This window comes from Geotrypetes seraphini, chromosome 2 (genome assembly GCF_902459505.1).
Source record: "Geotrypetes seraphini chromosome 2, aGeoSer1.1, whole genome shotgun sequence".
Classification (NCBI taxonomy): domain Eukaryota; kingdom Metazoa; phylum Chordata; class Amphibia; order Gymnophiona; family Dermophiidae; genus Geotrypetes; species Geotrypetes seraphini.
The window spans coordinates 344458297-344481039 of NC_047085.1; the positions used below are offsets into that span (position 1 = coordinate 344458297).

Sequence of the window (22743 nt, forward strand, 5' to 3'; positions counted from 1 at the left end):
AGGAGGAATTTTGTTTTGTCTGGGTTCAGTTTCAGTTTGTGATCTTCATCCAAGTCGCTACTGTTTCAAGTGTTTGGTGTAGTGCGTCTGTCATGGAGGGCTTTGGTTGATTAAAAAGTATGAGAATGGTGATGTCATCTGCATAACTGTAGGAAGATAGACCTAGTTTGTCCAGGTGGGCACCGAAGGAGGCAGTGTAGAGGTTGAAAAGAGTAGGGGATAGTGGAGATCCTTGGGGTAAACCGCAGGGATTTGACCAAGTTTCAGATTTTTTTCTTTATCCGATTTTACTACTTAATACCTTACCAAGTACGCTTCCGACATGTACTCGATGCCTCTACTCTGTGTCTATCACTCTGACTTACTCCCACTCAACTTGAATCCACCTTCTCCAATTGTACTCGATGATGTCATTGTAATTATTTTCGCTGATTGTCCAGCTCTTCTTATTGTAAACCACCTCGAACTACCATGGCTTTGGTGGTATATAAGAATAAAATTATTATTATTATTACTCTTTAGGTCCTGGATTTTAGAAATCCTTCGAACCATGATTATACTTTATCTGTGATACATATTGTGCCAAAATTTGTAGTAGGGTGTTATGGTCCACCAGGTCGAAGGCAGCGGTCAGGTCCAGTTGTATGAGTATCATTTTTTTCCCTGTACTAAGGTGTTATCTAGCAGTGTCCATGAGGGATCCTAGTAGTGTCTCTGTGCTGAAGTTGGTTCTGAAACTGGATTGCGTGGGGTGGAGTATGTTGTGGTCTTCTAGATAATTAGAGAGGAGTTTGGCTACTAGACCTTCTATTATTTTGACATATAGCGGTATGGAGGCAATGGGTCTGTAGTTGGATGTTTGGTCCGTTGGTCCTTTAGGGTCTTTTAGGATTGGGGTGATGATGATTTTCGCTGAGTTCAGTTGGGAAGATGCCGTTTGTGAGCGTGGTTTGTATCCAATGTAGGAGGAGAGCTCGGTATTTAGTGCTGGGGTTTTTTAGGAGATATGGAGGGCAGTGATTGAGATCACATGAAGCATGGTTGTACTTTTTGTAGAGTTTGTTGAATTCAGGCCTTTGTATGTTGGGGAATTGGGACCATGTTCTGTCTGCTGCAGTTGAGTCTTTATCTGAGGGATGTATTGTGAATTCCATAATGTGGGTTGGGGCGTCATTGAGGGTAGCTCTGACATTTTTAATGGGTAAGCACGTGCAGTGATATTTTACTTCACACTACAAATCTCTGGCCAGAGCTGTCACCAGAAGCAATCAGACTCTTAATTGACTCGGTGATTATGCAATCTATTATATTAATGTGCAGAGAGAATTGAGGCTTAGTATAATATAATCATCTCAAATGTTTATGCAAAGTATCTGTAATGGATTGCCTGTGATGCAATCCACAGACTACAGTTTTATTCTCAGCTGGAATAAAATGATGTTGCAGCACACTAGAGGACTTAATGAATAGCACACTTGTAGTCTAGATGTTGCGTAGTGCTGATGAAACTGCTGTTTTGCTTCCTCAGGTCCTTGTAAATGTTTACAGGCTGATATTCAAAACGATTTAAGTGGGCAAGAGAGGCTTCTGACAGCTTAAATTCCCTGGGGCTGTTTAGCCCCCAATGTTCAGCAGCACTAAACCTGGAATTGTCACTGAATATCACCTCTAACTGCTCACAGGAAGAAGTGAGAAGTCGGGGGCAGTGTTAGGGAGGAGACTGGGGTTATACGGGTGCTGGCAGTATTCCGTGCTAGCACCCACGTTGCTAAGTGGCATAACTTAGGACAGCTCAAAAGCTGTTCTAAATTAGGCCTTCTAGCGTTGCGGGTGCTAGCACTGAATATCAGGCCAGCATCCACATAACTTTAAGAGAGAGGTTTTTTTTAAGTGCCATGATACCCTTCCCATCCTGCCTCTTTCCTTCTTACTCAACCCTCTCCCTAAAACATCACCCCTCCCAACCCTAGGGATCTACATAGGCTGCCCCCTGGACTTACCTTCTAATCCATGATGTCACTGGGGCAGGTGCACAGCATACTTCTGTAGTACCACAAGGCTGCTGCAAGTGGTCACAGCAGCCATTTTGTAAAGCCAGCTCATAGGGGCAGGAGCAAAGGGCCTGTGCTCCTGCTTCTGATGACCCTCTGCACCGCCAGGGATTAGAAGGTAGGCCTGAGGGGGGGGCCCTACCTAGAGCACTGGGATTGAGGATAGGTATGGGTGAAGGCAACATTGCAAGGGGGGGTTAAACCTGGTATGAGCTGGGGGTAGGATGGGAAGGAAGGAAGGGGGTCTGGGAATGGAATCACAACATGTTAAAAACAGCTTTTTTGAGTTTTTTGCAGGTCCTGGCTCAATATTCAGCCTGGACCCACATAAGCTCAGGCAGATTGTCCACCTACATTTAGCCCCCAATATTCAGTGCTGGTGCCCAGACATAACCCAGCACAAAATATTTAAACCTAATTCAGTCAGCGACAGGGAGCAGTTTACGAAATGCTGACAGCCACCAACTGAATCTGGAGGTTAGTGTCTGAACATTAAACATGATCTCTCTCTTGTTTTTTTAACAGAATATGAAAGGTAGATGTTGTAAGGCTCCTTTAGCCCACGTTGAAAACTTTTGTAATGCATTGATCACATTTGACTTTGATTCACTAAAGCACAAGTAAACATGGGCTACTACATTCTTTTGAAGGGCAGTTCTATAAAGGGGCATCTATTCTATAGAGCAGTGTTTCTCAACCTTTTCAAGCCAAGTACCCCCTAAGCCAGACATGGGGCAACTCCGGAATCCAATCGCATTTTCAGGATTTCCCCAATGAATATGCATGAGATCTATTTGCATGCACTGCTTTCAATGCATATTCATTGGGGAAATCCTGAAAATCCGATTGGATTCCAGCCCTCGAGGACCAAAGTTGCCCATGTCTGCCCTAAGCCTAACAAATACCAACTGAGTACCCCTGCTCAAGCTCCACCCCAGACCTGCCAAAACTCCGCCCCTGACTCTACCCCCTTAATAATAGTACTAATTGTAATGCCATTTCTTCTATTTATTTTATAAAGAACCAATCTCAGCCAAGGTCTTGGGGAATGCTAATTAAACTTTTCATACAACATTAGATACATAAAAAGTACCGTATTTGCCGGCGTATAGGACGACTGGGCGTATAAGACGACCCCCCAACTTTTAGTTAAAAAATAGAGTTTTGTGTTATACTCGCCGTATAAGACGACCCCTTCTTCCTTCTCCACCCCTTTGTATTCCCCCATGTGCTTTCAGCGTTCTTCTCCCTCCTCTGTCTTCAAGTGCTTTCAGAGTCCTTCCCCCCCCCCTTCTCTACCGCCCCGGGTGCAGCACAGCCAGCCAGGTCCCCTTACTTTTGTGGCACTTCCCCGACCGACCGACAACAGCCCGGGTCCGACAAACTTCCCTGCCCTTAACCGCGAATCTAAATTACCTTCTTACAGCTGCTGTAAGAAGGTAATTTAGATTCGCGGTTAAGGGCAGGGAAGTTTGTCGGACCCGGGCTGTTGTCGGTCGGTCGGGGAAGTGCCACAAAAGTAAGGGGACCTGGCCGGCTGTGCTGCAACCGGGGCGGGGCGGCCGCCCCTCTCTCTTGGTACTCTCTCTCTCCTTACCTGCCAGCCTGCAGCAGAGCCGAACGGAAGTCTTCCCGACGTCAGCGCTGACGTCGGAGGGAGGGAGGGCTTTGTTTAAGCTTTGTTTAAGCCCTCCCTCCCCTCCGACGTCAGCGCTGACGTCGGGAAGACTTCCGTTCGGCTCTGTGCTGCAAGCAGAGAAGGTAGGGAGAAGAAGAGCCGCGCGACTGAGTACATCCAGCCCCGCAAGTAAGAGCATGTAAACTGTACCCGGCGTATAAGACGACCCCCGACTTTGGGGAGGATTTTAAGGTACTAAAAAGTCGTCTTATACGCCGGCAAATACGGTACTTGTACTAATTAGTCACTATGGGCAAGTTCTCTCATACATATCCCCTTCCCCTTCCAGTGGTCTGACATATCCCCTCCTTTCTGGCCTCCCTCCCAGTCCAACATTTCTCCCTCTCTAATCCTCTGGATCATGTGCAGCATTTTTCATCACTGCCCACTGGCCCCATGTCCATTTCTATCACCCCTCTCCAGCACCATTCCACATCGCTCCCTCCATCACTATGTCCAATATTCCCCTACCTTGCATCCCCTTCAATCTTTCCCTCTGTTCCCTCTCCACCACTATATCTAACTCAATTAACAATTAATCTGTGGAATTTCTTGTCAAATTATCCACCCATGCCATGCCCCCTAACACAAAAGGCACTTAAACCACAGCAGAACCAGGTTTAATTTCCACTGTGGCTCCTTGTGACTTTGGGCAAGACACTTAACCCTCCATTGCCCCAAATATAAAACTTGGATTGAAAGTCCACTAACGACAGAGGAAGTACCTGTATGTAATATAAATATGCAAACCATTTCTGCTGCAATGTAACACAAAGCTCTGTTTCTAGTAGTAAGTCAATAATCAAACCCCCAAATGGTCGCAAAACATCATGGCCCCCTTACTTGTCTGTACTTTACTCTCTTCTTCTTCAGTCCTCAGCCCCCAGCAGCACTCCCGCAATGAATGGTGCAAGCAGCAACCCACACCCTGCACTGTGGCTGACCCAGAAGCCTTCTCTCCGATGTCAACTCTTAACGTCGGAGATAAGGCTTCTGGATCAGCCACTTACGTGCAGTGCCTGAATTGCTGTGTGTGCCGCCCACCGCAAAGAGTGCTACTGAAGGAGCGAGTGCAGTTCCAAGAAGAACGGCAGGAACGCGAGATCCCGGGCGGGAATTGGCGGCCTGCATACCCCATAGGGTGTGCGTACCGCGGGTTGAGAAACACTGCTATAGAGGAGAGTAGGCACCTACTTTCCTTTATAGAGGAATAATAATAATTATTATTATTTATTCTTATATACCGCCAAAGCCATAGAAGTTCGAGGCGGTTTACAGCAAGAAGCGCTGGACAGTCAGCGAAGAGGTTACAATCAAAGACAGCAATACAATCTTACATAATGAAGGAATATGAAAGCTATATAGTTCATTGGGGTTACTGGTTGAGTAAGCAGAGCTGAGTAGATTCTTAGTTAACAAATCGATTGAACAAGCTTGTTCTTACCAGTTTTCTAAAATTGAAGTAGGATGATGAGAGCACGAAAACGTTACTAAGCCAATCGAATAGTATAGCAGGACAAATAATGCGTGTATATTTTAGGCACAACCACTTAAACACCAGACATACAATTGCCTTCAGATTCTATGAAGTTGGGGAGTTCAGAGGCTCCACATTATACTGCTTTCCTGTTTTGTTGCTCTCGCCACTGCTGCAGATACCAAAGAGATGTGGTAGTGGTAAGGGCAAGAGGAGGGTTTGCCTATGGCAACTAATATCCTTGTACTAGGTGTGGAAAAACTGTGCATCACATCGATTTGTCACTGATCAGTAAGAAAAGATCAAATGTTTCTGAGCAAACAAACAAACAAACGCAATTTGGTACATTCAGTTAACAATGGTTTATATTTCTCCAGTAAATATGAGAGGGTAACACCACAATACTTTCAATCTCGCTGGTTACCTTTGGAAGCTAGAACTTTGTTCAAGCTCAGAGGTGTCATTTTTAAGATTTCTCAAGGCTCAGCACCAGCCTACCTGTATATATCAATTTCTGATGTTTGCTGATCTTCAAAACACCTGATTTCGAAATCAATTTAAGGTTGTCCTTCCAAACATGAGGTGTGTAAAATCTACTGAAGAACTTAGGGCTCCTTTTATGAAGGTGCACTAGCGGTTTTAGCGCGTGTGCTAGACGCTACTGCCGCCTCTTGAGCAGGCGGTAGTTTTTCGGGTAGCATGCGCTAATCCAGTGCATGCACTAAATGCTAGCGCACCTTTGTAAAAGGAGCCCTTAGTGCATCTTTTTTTTTTTTTTTAAATCAAGCAGCAAAATCGAGGAACCTACATACTGCTGATGAGATTCACTGTGAGACTAATTATGCTCTTTTTATTGCTAAAACTGATTTAGTTTTTTTACATTGATATGAAGAATTATTATCAATTTCTCAATTACCTCTCCCTCCCCCACTCCCCCACCTCAGATGTGTAATTGGAAAAGCCATGATGGATTAAACTACACATTTTGGTGGACAAATGTATGTAATACATTCAAATATGAGAGAATAAATGCAGAATGTTTGGGGTCAAGTGTTTCATTTAACAAAGTATGGAGTCCATTGGCTTTATTTGCTGCTTCACATTAAGGGTTTATGTATTTTTCTCTAAAGTTTTTCCTTATTAACTTTATTTTCTATTTGAATGGCCACCCTCTGGGTGTGTTGGTTCAAGGGACTTCAGGAATAAGGGGATGGAAGGTGTTAAGAGGGGATTCTGTAGAGAAGTGGTTCCCATACCTGTCACTTCCATTATATGCAAATCTCTCTCATGCATATTCATTAGGGATATCTTGAAAACCTGACTGGCTGGGGGTCCCCCAGGACAGGTTTGGGAACCACTGCTGTAGAGATTGAAAGGAGGTTTGCCTGCATAGATAAGGAGCAAAGTCCCTCATGTTGGGATATAATGTGGTTGGCATTCTCTGTAAAAGATAAAAAGTAGTTTGATTCTTGTATGTAAACGGGTATATTTATAAAAAAAAGTATTAGTTTCATTTCTATACTGAAATGCTATTTTTGTATGTATGTTACATAGAAACATGATGGCAGATAAAAGCCGGCCGAGGAAGCCCAAGCGTTCTCACGGGTCTCCTCGGAGGCGCGGTCGCTCCTCGCCGACCGGGGCTGAGACGCTACGTGTCTCGGAGCTCCGCCTCGATAATCCGAGGTTGTTCCGTTCCTCCGAGGGAGGGTTGTCGAGAGACTCCTCGCCGAAACGGAAGGGTCAGACCTCGGTGCCTCGTACCCCGGGGACTTCATACAGGGGTTCCTCGGGGCATAGGCGGTCCCCGACCCCATCGAGATCGCTCGGGGGCGGCCTCTTGGGGCTCGGGGTCTGGTAGGGAACCTCGTTAATCCCGTGAGGCTTCCCCTTCCTTTTTGGAGACGTGGGCCTCTCGATCGCCCTCCCCTCCGTCCAAACCCTCCTCCTTTTCCAGATTTGTGCTTGATATGGGGAGGGCCTTGGACCTGGATCTGGTGTCTGGTTCACAATACACCAAGGAGTTTTTGGAGGAGCAGGATTTACCTTCTCCCCTGAGGGAGACCCCTCGTCTGCCTCTTAATAAAGTCCTCCATCAGACCTTCCTGAGGAACTTGGACTCCCCTCTTACAGTCACAGCGGTTCCATCTAAAATGGAGTCGAAGTACCGTACCATCCCATGTAAGGGCTTCGAGAAGGCGCAACTGTCTCACCAGTCGTTGCTGGTGGAGTCGGCGTTAAAGAAGTCCCAGCCTTCTAGGGTCTCCGCTGCGGTCCCTCCCGGGCGGGAAGGGCGGACTTTGGACAAGTTTGGTCGCCGCCTCTATTCCAATTCCATGATGGCGGCCAGGGTCCTTAATTATGCTTTCACTTTTTCATCTTATCTGAGGCAGATGGTGAAGGCATTACCCCGTTATCATGGGGTCATGCCGGATTCCCATAAGGGGGACTTTGGTAAATTTATGGCCAACTTGTCACAGCTGCGCCTATACCTTTTTCATACGGTTTACGACGCATTTGAGTTGGCCTCCAGAGTCTCCGCCTTTGCAGTAGCGATGCGCCGTCTCGCATGGCTCCGAACGGTTGATATGGACCCGAACTTGCAGGAGCGCCTAGCCAATCTGCCATGTGTCGGATCGGAATTGTTCGATGAGTCCTTGGAGGCGGCGACCAAACGCCTGTCCGAACACGAGCGCTCCATCGCCTCCTTGGTCCGTCCTAAACCACGGGTAACGCCGCAGAAGCCATTTAGACCTCCGCCGCGGCGATACCCTCAAAAGTCTACACCAGCATTCTCGAGGCCTCCGCCCAGGCGCCCACCGCAGCAGGGCAGAGGGGCCCAGCCGAAACCTCAGACGCAAGGGGCGTCTAAGCCGGCGCCTTCTTTTTGACGTGATGAGCGGATGGGGGCGGGCCCCCTCCGCACTCTCTCTGGACCCCCTGCCCATCGGGGGCCGGCTGCGGGCCTTTCATTCGGCCTGGACTATGATCACGTCAGACGCTAGGGTGCTCCGTCTCGTCTCCGAGGGTTACTCGCTAAACTTCTCGGCCACGCCGCTGGAACAACCGCCGGGGGCATCTCTTTGCAACCGAACCCAGCTTCCTCTTCTACTCTCGGAAGCCAGGGCCTTGTTGAGCCTTCGGGCGGTGGAGCCGGTCCCCCCAAACCAACGGGGGCGGGGGTTCTACTCCCGTTACTTTTTGGTCCCAAAGAAGACCGGGGACTTACGCCCCATTTTGGACCTCCGGAAGCTCAACAAGTTCCTGGTCCGGGAGAAGTTCCGTATGTTGTCGCTTCCGGTTCTCTACCCTCTGTTGGAGGAGGGGGACTGGATGTGCTCCCTAGACTTGAAGGAAACATATACTCATGTTCCGGTGCATCCCGCCTTCCGCAAGTTCTTACGGTTCCAGGTGGGGGAGTTGCACCTTCAGTATCGTGTCCTCCCCTTCGGGCTGGCCTCGTCTCCTCGAGTCTTCACGAAGTGTATGGTGGTAGTCGCGGCTGCCCTGAGATCTCAGGGGCTGCAGGTCTTTCCCTACCTGGACGATTGGCTGATCAAGGCATCATCCCGGGAGGGGGTTATCTCAGCGACCCGACAGACTATCATCTTCCTTCAACGTCTGGGGTTCGAGGTGAATTTTCCCAAATCGCAGCTGTGCCTTGCTCAATCCCTTCAGTTTATAGGGGCCGTGCTGGACACGGTTCGCCTTCGTGCGTTCCTTCCTTCTTCGAGGCTGGAGGCTCTGCTTCGACTGTGCCGTCAGATTTCGCTGCAGCGCTCCGTCTCAGCGCACCAGCTGATGATTCTACTCGGCCACATGGCATCGACGGTTCATGTCACACCGTTTGCCCGATTGCATCTGAGACTCCCTCAGTGGACCTTGGCCTCCCAGTGGCGTCAGGATCGAGACCCGCTCTCCCTTCCTGTAACAGTGACTCCTTCCTTGAGACGCTCGCTCCGTTGGTGGACCAACTCTTCCAATCTTTCCGGGGGTTTGCTCTTTCTCGTCCCTCCACATCGCAAGGTCCTGACCACGGACTCTTCGGAGTACGCGTGGGGGGTTCACCTCAACGGTCTGCGGACTCAAGGTCTATGGTCTGCGGAAGACCGTCTTTGTCACATCAATGTGTTGGAGCTTCGCGCCATTTTTCTGGCAGCTCGAGCGTTCTGCCATCTGCTGCGCAATCAGGTAGTCCTGGTACGGACGGACAACCAAGTGGCAATGTATTATGTAAACAAGCAAGGGGGGACGGGCTCTTGGTCCCTGTGCCGGGAAGCCTTGCGCCTTTGGGAATGGGCGGTCTCCCAGAACATCTTCCTGCGGGCGGTTTACATTCAGGGAGAGAAGAATTGTCTGGCCAACAAAATCAGTCGTCTTCTCCAGCCGCACGAGTGGTCGCTCAACTCCCGAGTTCTGCGAGAGGTCTTCGATCGCTGGGGGACTCCTCAGGTGCATCTGTTTGCCTCCCCGGAGACTCACAAACTGCCACTCTATTGTTCTTGGATTTACTCCCAGGACCGTCTCGAGGCCGATGCCTTCCTTCTCGACTGGGGAGGGAGGTTCCTTTATGCGTTTCCTCCTTTTCCTCTGATCTTGAGGACGTTGGTTCATCTCAAGTCATCCAGAGCCACTATGATTCTCATTGCGCCTCGTTGGCCTCGTCAGCACTGGTTCTCCCTGCTCCTTCAACTCAGTGCCAGGGAGCCTCTACTTCTGCCTGTTGTTCCCTCTCTGCTGTCTTAGAGTCGGGGTTCGCTGTTGCATCCCAATCTTCAGTCATTACAACTGACGGCTTGGTTCCTTTCCCCCTGACTTCGGTTTCTGTTTCTCAGTCGGTCAGGGAGGTGTTGGAAGCCTCGCACAAGGTCTCGACTCGGCTTTGTTATTCCCAGAAGTGGACCAGATTTTCATCCTGGTGTTCCTCGCACCATCTGGATCCGAGTTCGGTTCCGGTGTCCTCGGTTCTGGAATATTTGTTGCATTTGTCCAAGTCTGGGCTAAAGACGACTTCCATTCGGGTGCATCTCAGTGCTATTGCTGCTTTCCATCGGCATCTCGAGGGACGTTCTCTCTCTCTTCATCCTCTGGTGGTTTGTTTCATGAGGGGTTTAGTGAATGTTAATCCTCCTCTGAAACCTCCTCCTGTGGTTTGGGATCTTAATGTGGTCGGCTCAGCTGATGAAACCTCCTTTTGAGCCGATTGACAAGTCTCTTCTTAAGTTTCTCACTTGGAAGGTGATCTTTTTACGTGCGTTCACGTCTGCTCGTCGGATTAGTGAGCTGCAGGCTTTGGTTGCGGACCCGCCCTTTACTGTGTTCCATCATGACAAGGTGGTTCTTCGCACCCATCCTAAATTTTTACCTAAGGTTGTGTCTGATTTCCACCTCAATCAGTCAATTGTTCTTCCGGTGTTTTTTCCGAAGCCCCATGCTCATCCTGGGGAGGTGGTGCTTCACACTCTTGACTGTAAGAGGGCGTTGGCTTTTTATCTTCAACGCACCAAGTCTCATCGGAAGGTTCCTCAATTATTTTTGTCCTTTGATCCTAATCGGTTGGGACGTCCTGTTTCCAAGCGCACCTTGTCTAACTGGTTAGCTGCTTGTATTTCTTTTTGCTACGCTCAGGCTGGTCTCGAGCTGCATGGTCGGGTTACGGGACATAAGGTCCGAGCGATGGCAGCTTCTGTTGCTTTCCTCCGGTCTACACCGATGGAGGACATCTGCAAGGCTGCCACTTGGTCTTCGGTTCATACTTTCACCTCCCACTACTGTCTGGATACGTTATCCAGGAGTGATGGCCAGTTTGGCCAGTCAGTTTTGCGAAATCTGTTTTCCTAAATTGCCATCCTCCCACCTGCCCTTTTTTGGTTGGCTTGGAGGTCACCCACATGTGAGAATATCATGCCTGCTTGTCCTGGGATAAAGCACAGTTACTTACCGTAACAGGTGTTATCCAGGGACAGCAGGCATATATTCTCACAACCCGCCCTCCTCCCCGGAGATGGCTTCTTTGCTGGATATGGAACTGAGGACCACGAGGTGGGGATGCGCCCTCTAGTGGGCAAGAAGGCATGCACATGCGTGGTGCAGCATAGCAAACTTGAAACTTCAATCAAGTTTGCTTGAAAAGCTGTCCGCGCTGGGGCTCCGTAGATGATGTCACCCACATGTGAGAATATATGCCTGCTGTCCCTGGATAACACCTGTTACGGTAAGTAACTGTGCTTTACTTACCGTAACGGGTGTTATCCTGGGACAGCAGGCAGATATTCTCACATATGGGGGGGGAGATGTCATCCATGGAGCCCCAGTACGTACAGTGGAAAGTGTAGTATCATTTTAAGCTTTAACAAGCTTTTAGACTGTGCGCGTGGCTTCCTGCCCAACGCCAGCTCGTGAGGTCATCAGTTCTATGCCCTAGTGCAGAAGACAACTAGGGTAGTTAGGCAGGTTGTGAGAATATCTGTGCTTTATCCTTAGACAAGCAGGCAGCATTATTCTCACATGTAGGATGGAGGGAGAGTTGGGTTCCAAGAACTCAGAAAAATTTGAGTTGCCTTGCAAAAACCATGACCTAATGTCTGATCTGAGAGCACAGAGGCAAGGGAAGAAACCTAACAGAAAAAATGAATAGAGGAACTCCATGCTCTACTAGGAGGTAAAAGGAGAATTCTGAGAAAACTCCATATGTATGGAGGTTGAGAAATTAATAAACTACCTCCTAGAAGCAGGTGAATCTAAATATAGGCGATGGAGATGTCAAAAAGATTCAAGAATCAAATAAGAAAGAACTACAGGTAAATGCACCGATATGGAGTAGCAGACTGAATGAGCAGGTGAAACCAGCCAGGTCTTAGAGCAGATACAAATGAGAAGGGAAAGACATTTCATAAACAATGAAAGCATGCTTCTCATGAAAAGAATAGTCTGAGAGGATAAAAAGGAGGAACTATCCTAGAAGGAAAGAAAAGCCAATGCTATGAAGTATAAGATTAGAGCGACATAGCGGCTTACTGTGGAGAAAATAACCTCCTGACAAGATATCGTTGTTGTTATTATATATATATTTTTTCCCCTCTCAAAGTCTGAGAAAGGATTGCAATAAGACTTAAAATGAGAGAATCAGCAGAGTACCAGGAGAGGAAAGCATATTACACAAACAATATGCCAATAAAGATGAAATCCCCTGAGATTTAGTAAGGAAAAAGTGAACAGAATTGTTTTTCATCAACTTTTTGTTTTTACAAGGATGTTAATTTTTTTTTTATTTTTAAAGCTCCTTATTTATTGAAAAAAGAGGTGCTTAGCAAGGTTAGAGCGTTACTAAAATTGGGACCTAAACCCATGAAAGTGTAGACTTCAAAACTACTATCACTGGTTAATTGTGTGTTAGAAACCTGAATCAAAAATTTATAAAATTTTATCCTAGTAAAAATAAGGAACGGAGAAAAGAGCCATGATAAATGTGGTCATGAGTAGTAAATAAGTGCCACATGAAAACACGTGTACCCAAGAATGTGAACAGGAAAACCAAGTACAAGAAGCCTTTTGTTATTGAACTCCTGTACTCTCTCACTTTGCTACAGAGGATGGATGATTGGTAACAGAGCTTAGTCATGTGGCTCCCCACAAAATGGAAGAAATTACTTCTGAGCTAGCGGCATCAACTGAAGGTAAGAAGATGTCAGAGAGTTGATAGCGACCTAACTAAATGAAAAAAGGCAATATGCCTGCAGAGTTGAGGTGCTGAATAGACTCTTCCTGGGAAGCAATAGATATGCTCCAAGGAAAGTGGTCACAAGTAACAGAAAATACGAGAGGAAATGGGTAACCAGCAGGAGAACACTCAGTGCTGCACAGAAAAGGATGCAATGAAGATTGACTGGATGCATCCACCACTGAAGAGATTTTGAAGTGACCTTAATGTTCTCAGATAACGGATACAAAACTTCAGACCACTAAGATGCCAGAAACCACTGAAGAACTGAGGCGAATAGGGTAACATGGACTATGTACGCCATATGGCTTATGCATAAGCATAACATCTGAGGGCCAGCCAAAAAAACACGTAGATTCAGAACAAGGTTTTGTGTGTGGATTTTAGATCAACCTGGCGACGTCTACTACGAATTGGCAAGACTCAAGGTGAACAAAGCCATGGGACCGGACAATCTACACCCCAAGGTGCTCAGTGAGCTGCGTGATGTCCTGGCAGAACTGCTATCAGGACTCTTCAATCTCTCCCTAAGTTCGGGTAGAGTCCCCATAGACTGGAAAACAACTAACGTCGTTCCACTGCACAAAAAGGGTTGCAGGGCAGAGGCTGCAAACTACAGACCGGTGAGTCTCACATCAATAGTATGCAAACTCATGGAAACACTAATCAAACGTAAATTAGACGCAATTTTGGATGAGGAGAATCTACGGGATCCCAGTCAACACGGATTCACCAAGGGTAGGTCCTGCCAATCCAATCTCATCAGCTTCTTTGACTGGGTAACAAAACAGTTAGACTTGGGAGAATCCGTGGACGTCGTATACCTAGACTTCAGCAAAGCTTTCGATAGTGTCTCGCATCGCAGGCTGTTGAGCAAGATGAAATCAATGGGGCTGGGAGAAACACTAACTACATGGGTCAATGACTGGCTGAGTGGCAGACTTCAGAGGGTGGTAGTTAACGGTACCCTCTCTAAAACATCGGAGGTGACCAGTGGAGTACCGCAGGGCTCAGTCTTGGGCCCACTCCTTTTCAACATATTCATAGGTGACCTAACTCAGGGGCTTCAAGGTAAGGTAACGTTATTCGCTGACGACGCCAAACTATGCAATATAGTGAGAGATGGCAATTCACCCGATAGTATGACACAGGACCTACATTTGTTGGAGCTTTGGTCCTCGACCTGGCACCTGGGCTTCAACACTAAGAAATGCAAGATCATGCATCTCGGCAGCAAAAATCCGTGCAGAACTTACACCTTGAATGGTGAGACCTTAGCTAGAACTTCAATAGAACGAGACTTGGGAGTTATCATCAGCGCAGACATGAAAACTGCTGATCATGTGGAGAAGGCTTCATCTAAGGCAAGACAGTTGTTAGGTTGCATCCGCAGGAGTTTCGTCAGCCGGAAGCCTGAAGTCATAATGCCATTATACAGAACCATGGTAAGACCTCATTTGGAATACTGTGTGCAATTCTGGAGGCCACACTACCGAAAAGATGTGCTGAGAGTAGAGTCGGTGCAACGGATGGCCACCAGGATGGTCTCTGGGTTCAAGAATCTATCGTACGAAGAAAGGCTGAAAAATTTGCGGCTGTACTCACTCGAGGAACGTAGGGAGAGAGGAGACATGATCGAGACGTTTAAGTATATTACCGGCCGTATCGAGATGGAAGAAGAGATTCTCTTTCTCAAAGGACCCTCAGCCACAAGAGGGCATGTGCTCAAACTCAGGTGTGGGAAATTTCATGGCGACACCAGGAAATATTTCTTCACCGAGAGAGTGGTTGATCCTTGGAATGAGCTCCCGGTGCAGGTGATCGAGGCAAACAGCGTGCAAGAATTTAAGAGCAAATGGGATGCCCATGTGGGATCCCTTAGAGGGTTAAGCCAAGGGAACCTGTCACCAGGAGTGGGATCCCTAGGATAGTAGACTTGGGGGTGGGTCAGTAGAGTGGGCAGACCTGATGGGCTATGGCCCTTATCTGCTGTTATCTTCTATGTTTCTAAGTTTCTAACTCCATTGAAGGAACTACAAGCAGGCCGAAATGTACACTACGATATGCTCTACAGAAACACAGAAGTATGATGGCAGAAAGAAGGCATCAGACCAACCACTCTGCTCCTCCACAGCAACCCCGAACTCCTCCTTGCTAGGTTAAAGCAAGAAGAAAAGCAACCCTGCTATACCATCAAGAAATGGTTCTAGCAAGAGAGAAGTTTTGTTGACCTCAGGGCCAGTTAAAACAAGATTACAGAATTTCAATGTCACCATGGAGGAATTCAGAGTCTTTCCATAAGGAATAAGAACCCAGGAATGATCCCTACAAAGGACACGATTGTACCACATTATCAGAAACGAATGCACTATCAATAAGATAGATAAAAAGGAGGTGACCTAGAAGTAGTTTAGAGGTCACAACATATAACCAAAGTAAGACGAGATCCCAACATACTGCAGAGAAGACTGATATAAAACCCAAGGATCTGTGACAGAGGTACGGCCTAGTGTCAGTAGTGGAACGATAGTCAATGATACTACGCAATGCTATAAAACTTGCATATGCTCATTGCATCCGAACATGTTTATTTTCTCCCTCTAGATATGGAAAATGAAGTTGAAACTGAAAGATAGGAGTGTGACCTGTATAAAATGCATAGCAGGAACAGGTTCAGAGGTATAATCATAATCTGACTTCAGATCATGAAACTGCAAGTGAGAAACTCTATTTGATATAAACTGGAATAATTAAATACATCCTAAAAAGGATGTTGTAGCCTCCTTCTTCTCTAAAGCCCCTCCCAAATGTCCAGGTTCCTTTAGAATAAAAAAGATGGAGTAAAGGGTATTGTGGATAATATCCATTAAACAATAGGAAAAACACAAGTAGGGAAAGATACTCATGGTAATTGTATGAGCACAATGGGAGGCGTGTTTCAGTTAAAAAAAAAAAAACCTGGTTTATCCTGCTTAAAGGAAAAAGCTGTAAAGCATTCATAGAATTTTCCAACTTTCCGCTTGATTGGTTGTTTTTACTTCTTTGGTGGTGGTGGCCTAGAAGCAGAAGGTTTAGAAGTATATCGCCTCTGATATGAATAGGAAAGACTAGCAAACTGCTGTGAAGCTGGAGGCTTAGGGCTATATGCACTAAAGATAGGGACTCGATCGCCGTTGGCCGATTCTCCAACAGCGATCGATGCACTATCAAGTTTGCATGCACAAAATATAAAAAAAAAAGAACACGTTTGGATTGACTCCAAAGTGACATGTCTTCTTAGGTCCACAGAAAACTAAGAACTGATGGTCCCATGAGTCATCGGGCAGGAAGGCACTCGTGCATGTACCGGACTCCATGGATGACATTACCCACATATAGGAATACGCTGCCTGCTTGTCGTAGGATAAATAATTTTATTGTTAAATATGATGCAAGGGACATATTACATTTCATTTGTCTCTTATATTTTGCATACATCATCCTTTCCACTCCTTCCTGCCCTCCATAGTCCTCCCTACCCTCTTCTAACCCCTTTCTCTGTAATGTCGCCTAGAGCTTGTACAGGTATGTGCAATGCACAAATGGAACAAATAAAATAAAAATAAAAAAATATACCCACACTGGGTTCAAGGCAAATTACAAAAAGAAAGCTGGGATATAAAACTTAGCAGTATACAATAGGATATTTATAGTAATGACACAAAGCAGAGAATTCCAATAAATTAACATGACATAGCATTATGTTGGTGGAGGAGGTTTGAGCTTTTATGCCCTACCTAAAGAAAACCTGAGGCTTTTTCTTCCGTTGAGAGTGAGCTCTCTAAATTACATTAGTGGAGTATACCTGAGTATTGAATATTGATTACCCACTAACACCAAGATTTTGATTTAGTTTTTTTACATTGATATGAAGAATTAATATCAATTTCTCAATTACCTCTTTCTCCCCCACTCCCCCACCTTGGATGTGTAATTGGAAAATCAATGTAAAAAAGCTAAATCAAAATCTTGGTGTTAGCAGTCGTGGGGGAGGGGTTTGCGTCGAGGGCAGGAGGGCCTGGAATCCCACCTGCCCGTATTTTAGTGGGGGGTGGGGGTTAGAGGGTGTCCCTGGGCCAGGAGAGCTTGGGCTCCCTACTGGCTGGATCGGGGTGGGGGGGGGTTGGGGATCATGGGACAAGAAGGTTTGGGCTCCCTCCTGCGATTCTACAAATGGCGCCCAGTGGTTGATTGACAACCATGCCTGTAGGCGTCACTCGGGTAACAACCAAGCCAGATTCAATTCAGAACCAGGCCTACAGAAATGCTTAATTGATCCTCAGATGCACCACTCCACGTTAAACTTTATCATAACGTTAAGCTTGATGTGCAAACTCTTCTCTGGATCAATGTATTATAATTCATAATAACTTTAAATATTTTTATATATAAACTGCATATAAATTAACTGTTCAAGTGTTCTAAAGTGCTAACATTTAAAGAAATATTTAGTCAAAAAGACTTAGGGCTCCTTTTATCAAGCCGTGCTAGCGGTTTAACGCGAGGAATACCGCACACTAAACCGCCGGCTGTGCTAGCCGCTAACGCCTCCCTTGAGCAGGCGGTAGTTTTCAGGCCAGCGCAGGGGTTAATGCGTGATGAAAAGTCACGCACGTTAACCCCACTAGCATGACTTGATAAAAGGAGCCCTTAGCTTTAATTGTGTGATCTTTGTAGGGACTTCTTGTGTGATACATTCAGGTAGGCGTCACTCAGCACCATTTATAAAATCCAGCCCAAAATTTTTATCCAGAAGAAATACGGCTCCTTTTTCTTTTTCAGTTTCTTAGATATACCTTTTTTCTGTGGTTTTGTGACTTGATTTTCCTCTCCCATTGGTGGTCTATAAATAGATATTTCTCTTTCTCTCTCTCTCTCGCTGTCTTTCTCTCTCTCTTTCCTTTCTTTACAGAAACAGGAAATATTGACCAGGAAATCCATAAATACAATACACCAGGTTTCACTGGCTGCCTGTCAAGAGTGCAATTCAACCATCTCACACCTCTCAAGGCAGCACTCAGACCAAGTAACGCCTCTCAAGTTCACGTTCAAGGAGAGCTGGTGGAATCCAACTGCGGAGCCTCTCCACTGACCATCCCACCAATGTCTAAACCCACTGACCCCTGGGATATCAAGTCAGGTAAGCCTGGCCCATTGCTGCTCTTCCACGCTTCGTGTTTGGTATAATTGTCAACTGGGCAAGACACAAGTCTGTGTCGCCCAACATCCGATCGTCAAGTGCCATCTTCGATGTGAAAGCCTGCAATTAATGATAGTGAACCAATTTCCTCAGTGTCCAGCGTTCCTCTTTGTCTCTCGGGAGTCTTTCATTTCACATTATTTCTTGCACCATTTCACTTTAAATCCTATCTTATCAACGGGTATTTAGAGGACATGTAGAAGAAATATGTGATATGTAAAGCAGTCCACTCTCTGCCATAAACTGGAAGGATCTGACACTCATGGTTTAGAGATGCCCTGAACATGAGGAGACATCCATGACTTTTTTAATTTTTTATTTGTAGCAGCACTTAAAACATTTTTCTGTGGCCACAGAAAATGCACAATCCCCCCCACCCTCCTCTGGTGGCTAGGACAATGAGGTCCTTTAAAATGCATGCCCAAATGCAGATTTCATTACCACATTTGAGGTCACAACCCACAGTTTGGGAAACTGATTTTGTAGCCTATGATCCCTATAAACATTGTCTAGTTCCTTTTTGATCTCTCTTATGCAGTCGTTTTCCAAATTGTACTTTTGCAGTGAGTTTCACAGGCTAAGCATGTTTTGTGTGGTGAATGGTTTGCATTATGCTTATGCTTGCACCTTCTAGTTCTCAAATGACTATTAGCTCTTAAATTATGAGACATGAGGGTAGGCAGTTCATATTTTCTTCACATAAAGGTTAGTACTGTAGATAAATTTGGAAGTAATGTTAGGAAATGTATCTCAGCCAACCCCATCCCTCCAGTCTCCTATCATGATCTTTTTTCTAGAAAATGCATCGATTGCAAAATGCTTGCTTGCTGTGTTATTTATACCTGTGAGGTACTGTATTTAAATTTTGTCTTCTGTCTCTCTTCTGTAGTTTATACATATTTAGACCCATGGGTCTTATTTCTTGTGGATTATTAAGGGCATTTTCAAAAAAGAAAAACGTCCAAAAACCCGCCTAAATTGGCACTTGGACATCCTACTCGCAGGTTCGTCCAAGTGCCCATAATCAAAACCATTCTCCTGGACATCTAGCGAGATGTTTCTCCCGCTGTGCATCCAAAGTTCTAGGGGGCATATTTAGATTTGTGTTATGGACATGTTTTGAGCGGGCTTTGGGTCTACTTAACTTGGACATCTTGCAACGATAATTTAACCTTTTCCAAGATGTCCTGGACAGAACTTAAATATCAGTTCAGTAGAAATAGGAACTTCTTCCTTATTTCAGCTAGCAACCTGTTCAGTCAATTATTAGGCCCTCAGCGTCACCACTCAGAACTCAAGCATATCACTGTTCTGAGCTTTACGTGGCAAATCGTCACTGGGTCTAATTTTTCTAATTTTTCACTTTTACAAGAGCTTTAAATATTTAAATGCTTATAACTTTCTATGATTTTCTATGTAATTCAGCTTCATTTTACTTAGCTTTAATATAGTTGTCTCTAGTAGAGATGTCTTTTAATCAAGCAGGGTGACATAGCCGACATGTTTCGCGGGAAACCACTTTATCAAGGCACCACCCCTAAAAGAGATTAAGAAGTGTGTAGTGACTCCTGCAGAAAAGCCTGGAATATCTATCAATCAGAATATATACCAGATTTGCTTAAAATAGCCTTCTCTCTCACCTTTAACACTATCGACCTCCTCGAATGCTTTACAGAGGAGCTGACAGCATCCTCCCTTTTTAATACAACTTACCGGCTCTGAGGCCACGCCCACTTGATGACGTGAGAGCCTGACGACAGAGAACGGCCGTTTACAGTACAAACCAACTTTATTCAAAACCCTTTTTGGATCCCTCTCACTGATACATGAACTAGATCAAGGATGTCCACTCCAGTTCCAAATTTAACCCGTGTGGGATAACTGTGTTTAACGCATAGATCCAGCGTTGTTCCTTATAATTCAAGCATTCATCTACGTTTAACCTTCCCTCCCTCCCAGCATTTAACTGATCTGTAACTCTCCATTTAAGTTGACTCACTTCATGACCCAAGGCAATACAATGTTCCACCATAGGAGCTTGCATGGTTTTTGTTTTTATCCGTGATTTATGTTCATTAAGACGAATATGAACAGGTCTTGAAGTACGACAGAACTTAGACATACAGAGCAAGACCTGTTTTTAGCAGCATCTTAAATGCCAAAAAGGTACCCAAACTAACCAGATGACGAGATACATTCAGGTATGACCCCCACCCCCCCAAACACCTTCACTGCTCACTAACCTCTTCCCACCCCCCAAAACTCTGAATGAAAGAGTACATACCTGTCTCTAGAACAGTGATCTCAAACTCAAACCTTTTGCAGGGCCACAATTTGGATTTGTAGGTACTTGGAGGGCCTCAGAAAAAAATAGTTAATGTCATTAAAGAAACTAGTCTATAAGCCTGTTACATTAATGGGTGCTAGAATATGTGTGTGTGTGTGTGTCTGTATTTATTTATTTCTTTCTGTCTTTCTTTTTCCTTGGCTGTCTACCACCACCCTTTGCCTGCTCCCCTTATCCAGCAGCAGCCCTTCTCCCTTTGTTTTAACTCCCCCCCGTCCATCAGCACCTCTTCCCATGTCCAGCAGCACCTCTTTTCTACTCCCCCTGTCCAGCAGTAGGCCTCCCTTCCTTTTTTTACCCCTCCCCTCCGTCCATCAGCACCTCTTCCCCTGTCCAGCAGCACCTCTTTTCTGTTCCCTCTGTCCAGCGGTAAGCCTCCCTTTCTTTTTCTCCCCCCCTGTCCAGCAGTACCTCTGTTCTACACCCCATGTCCAGCAGTAGGCCTCCCTTCCTTTTTTTGCCTCCCCCCCATCCATCAGCACCTCTTCCCATGTCCAGCAGCAACCCTTACCTCCACCGACATCCGCCTGAAACCAACACCGACAACTCTGCCATCCACCGACATCCGCCTGAAGCCTCCGCGGCCTGCTTCGACTCCCTCCTCGCTGTCGCTTGCCGTTTCCCTCTCCCCCCCCCCCCCCCCGGGGAAGCTTGGTGCGTTTCGGCAACCTCCTGTCTGCGGGCCGCCCGCCCGTGGTCCCTGGCCCTTTCAAGAAAGGAGCCACGGCGGGCGGGTGAGCAGGCAAGAGGGAAGATGCTGGCAGGTGTGCCTGTGCCCCCCTCCTCCGAATCAGCAGCAGCAGTGAGGCAGCACTCTGGCAGTGAGTGACAGCAAGGGGGGAGTTGCTCCATGTTCTGGCCTGCCTCCGTGTTCGAAAATCGAATTCAGCACAGAGGCACACCTCACGGCGCCAGGACTCACGAAGTTTCAAGAGCACATGTGCGCTCTAAGGTTTTATTATTATAGATGACAATTTTGCATGGAGGTAAAACTCTTTATAGTTTATAAATCTTTCCTTTTGGCTATGTCTTAATAATAATATTGTAATTTATAGCTAAAAGACATATGATCAAGAAACTGTTTTACTTTTGTGATTATGATAAACATACCGAGGGCCTCAAAATAATACCTGGTGGGCCGCATGTAGTCCCCGGGCTGCGAGTTTGAGACCACTGTTCTAGAACAACAGTGTTTAGTATGGGCAAATCTAGTAGAGCATCACATAGGTGTCTTAAATAACCTGGTGGATGGGCTAATGAGCCATAGAGAGGAGAACCCAGGCCCATAAGGCATTCTAACTGCAACAGCCATAAGGGCTGTTGGGGGTGGTAGACAGGTGGGTATAGTAGGTATTGGGGGATTTTGGGGGGGACTCACTCTAAATTTTAAGGGGGTTATGGTGGGCTGATGTTTTGGAACCCTTTATGCGAAGCTCACAGCAGTGCCCTTTAAGGTGCTCCACTGCTCTATGGACATGTTTGTGTGACCAGTTCATTAGAAGGTTGGCCCTTCCTACGTCCAAATGCATACCATTTGGACATTTCCAACTTGGCTGGGGGGGGGTTGTTTTTGTTTTTTTTGGTGTCCTAGCAGCCTGGACGTTCAAGTAGACGATTTTCAAAAAAAATATTTTTGGACGTCTAGCGGTTCAGATTTCGAAAATGGCCTTTTCTGTGCCTCTGAATTTGGACGTTATGCGGGAAACATCCAAAGTAGTTCTTAGACGTACTATTGAAAATGGCCCTTCACGGCACTGAGCACACTATTTTTGATAGTCTCATGTAGAATGCTGAGTCTAGTTCTGGATTATCAATCCAAACAAAACTCAAAACAGAAGAATACATGATGAAAGTCAATATAGCAAAGTTCTTCTCACTATTGGGATCTGCATAATCAATAGAGGGGCACACTATTGAAACAAAAAAATGTCTCACAACCTATATTGGGTAAATAATAATTATGTTTTTATAAGTGTATTCTCAGTGTGAAGTCATAAGCTAGAAGAGCGGAAGACCAAACGGACTCCGTTCAAATGCTTTGCATGTGCACTGGCTTTGTTGTATTTAGCATGGAGCAACCATGGCAATTTTCAAACATTCAGATATCAGAGGGAGCCTGGATATGTCAACTAACACGCTATTCAAACCCTAAATCTCTCAAATAACGAGCACCCGAACCCTGTGTCTACAGGCAGGAAAGTCCTGTCCACCCCTTCTTCAAAGGCAACTGT

At 46.0% G+C, this 22743-nt stretch overlaps 1 protein-coding gene across 4 annotated transcripts in view; it reads left to right on the plus strand.

The window, feature by feature from the left end:
* CNTNAP2 (contactin associated protein 2) overlaps positions 1 to 22743 on the plus strand; it is a 2440986-nt gene that overhangs the window by 2394002 nt on the left and 24241 nt on the right. For all 4 annotated transcript variants that reach the window (XM_033930311.1, XM_033930310.1, XM_033930313.1 and 1 more), the window contains one exon: positions 17878 to 18105. In XM_033930311.1, coding sequence (XP_033786202.1) covers positions 17878 to 18105 — 228 coding nt within the window. The remainder of the gene's footprint in view (positions 1 to 17877; positions 18106 to 22743) is intronic.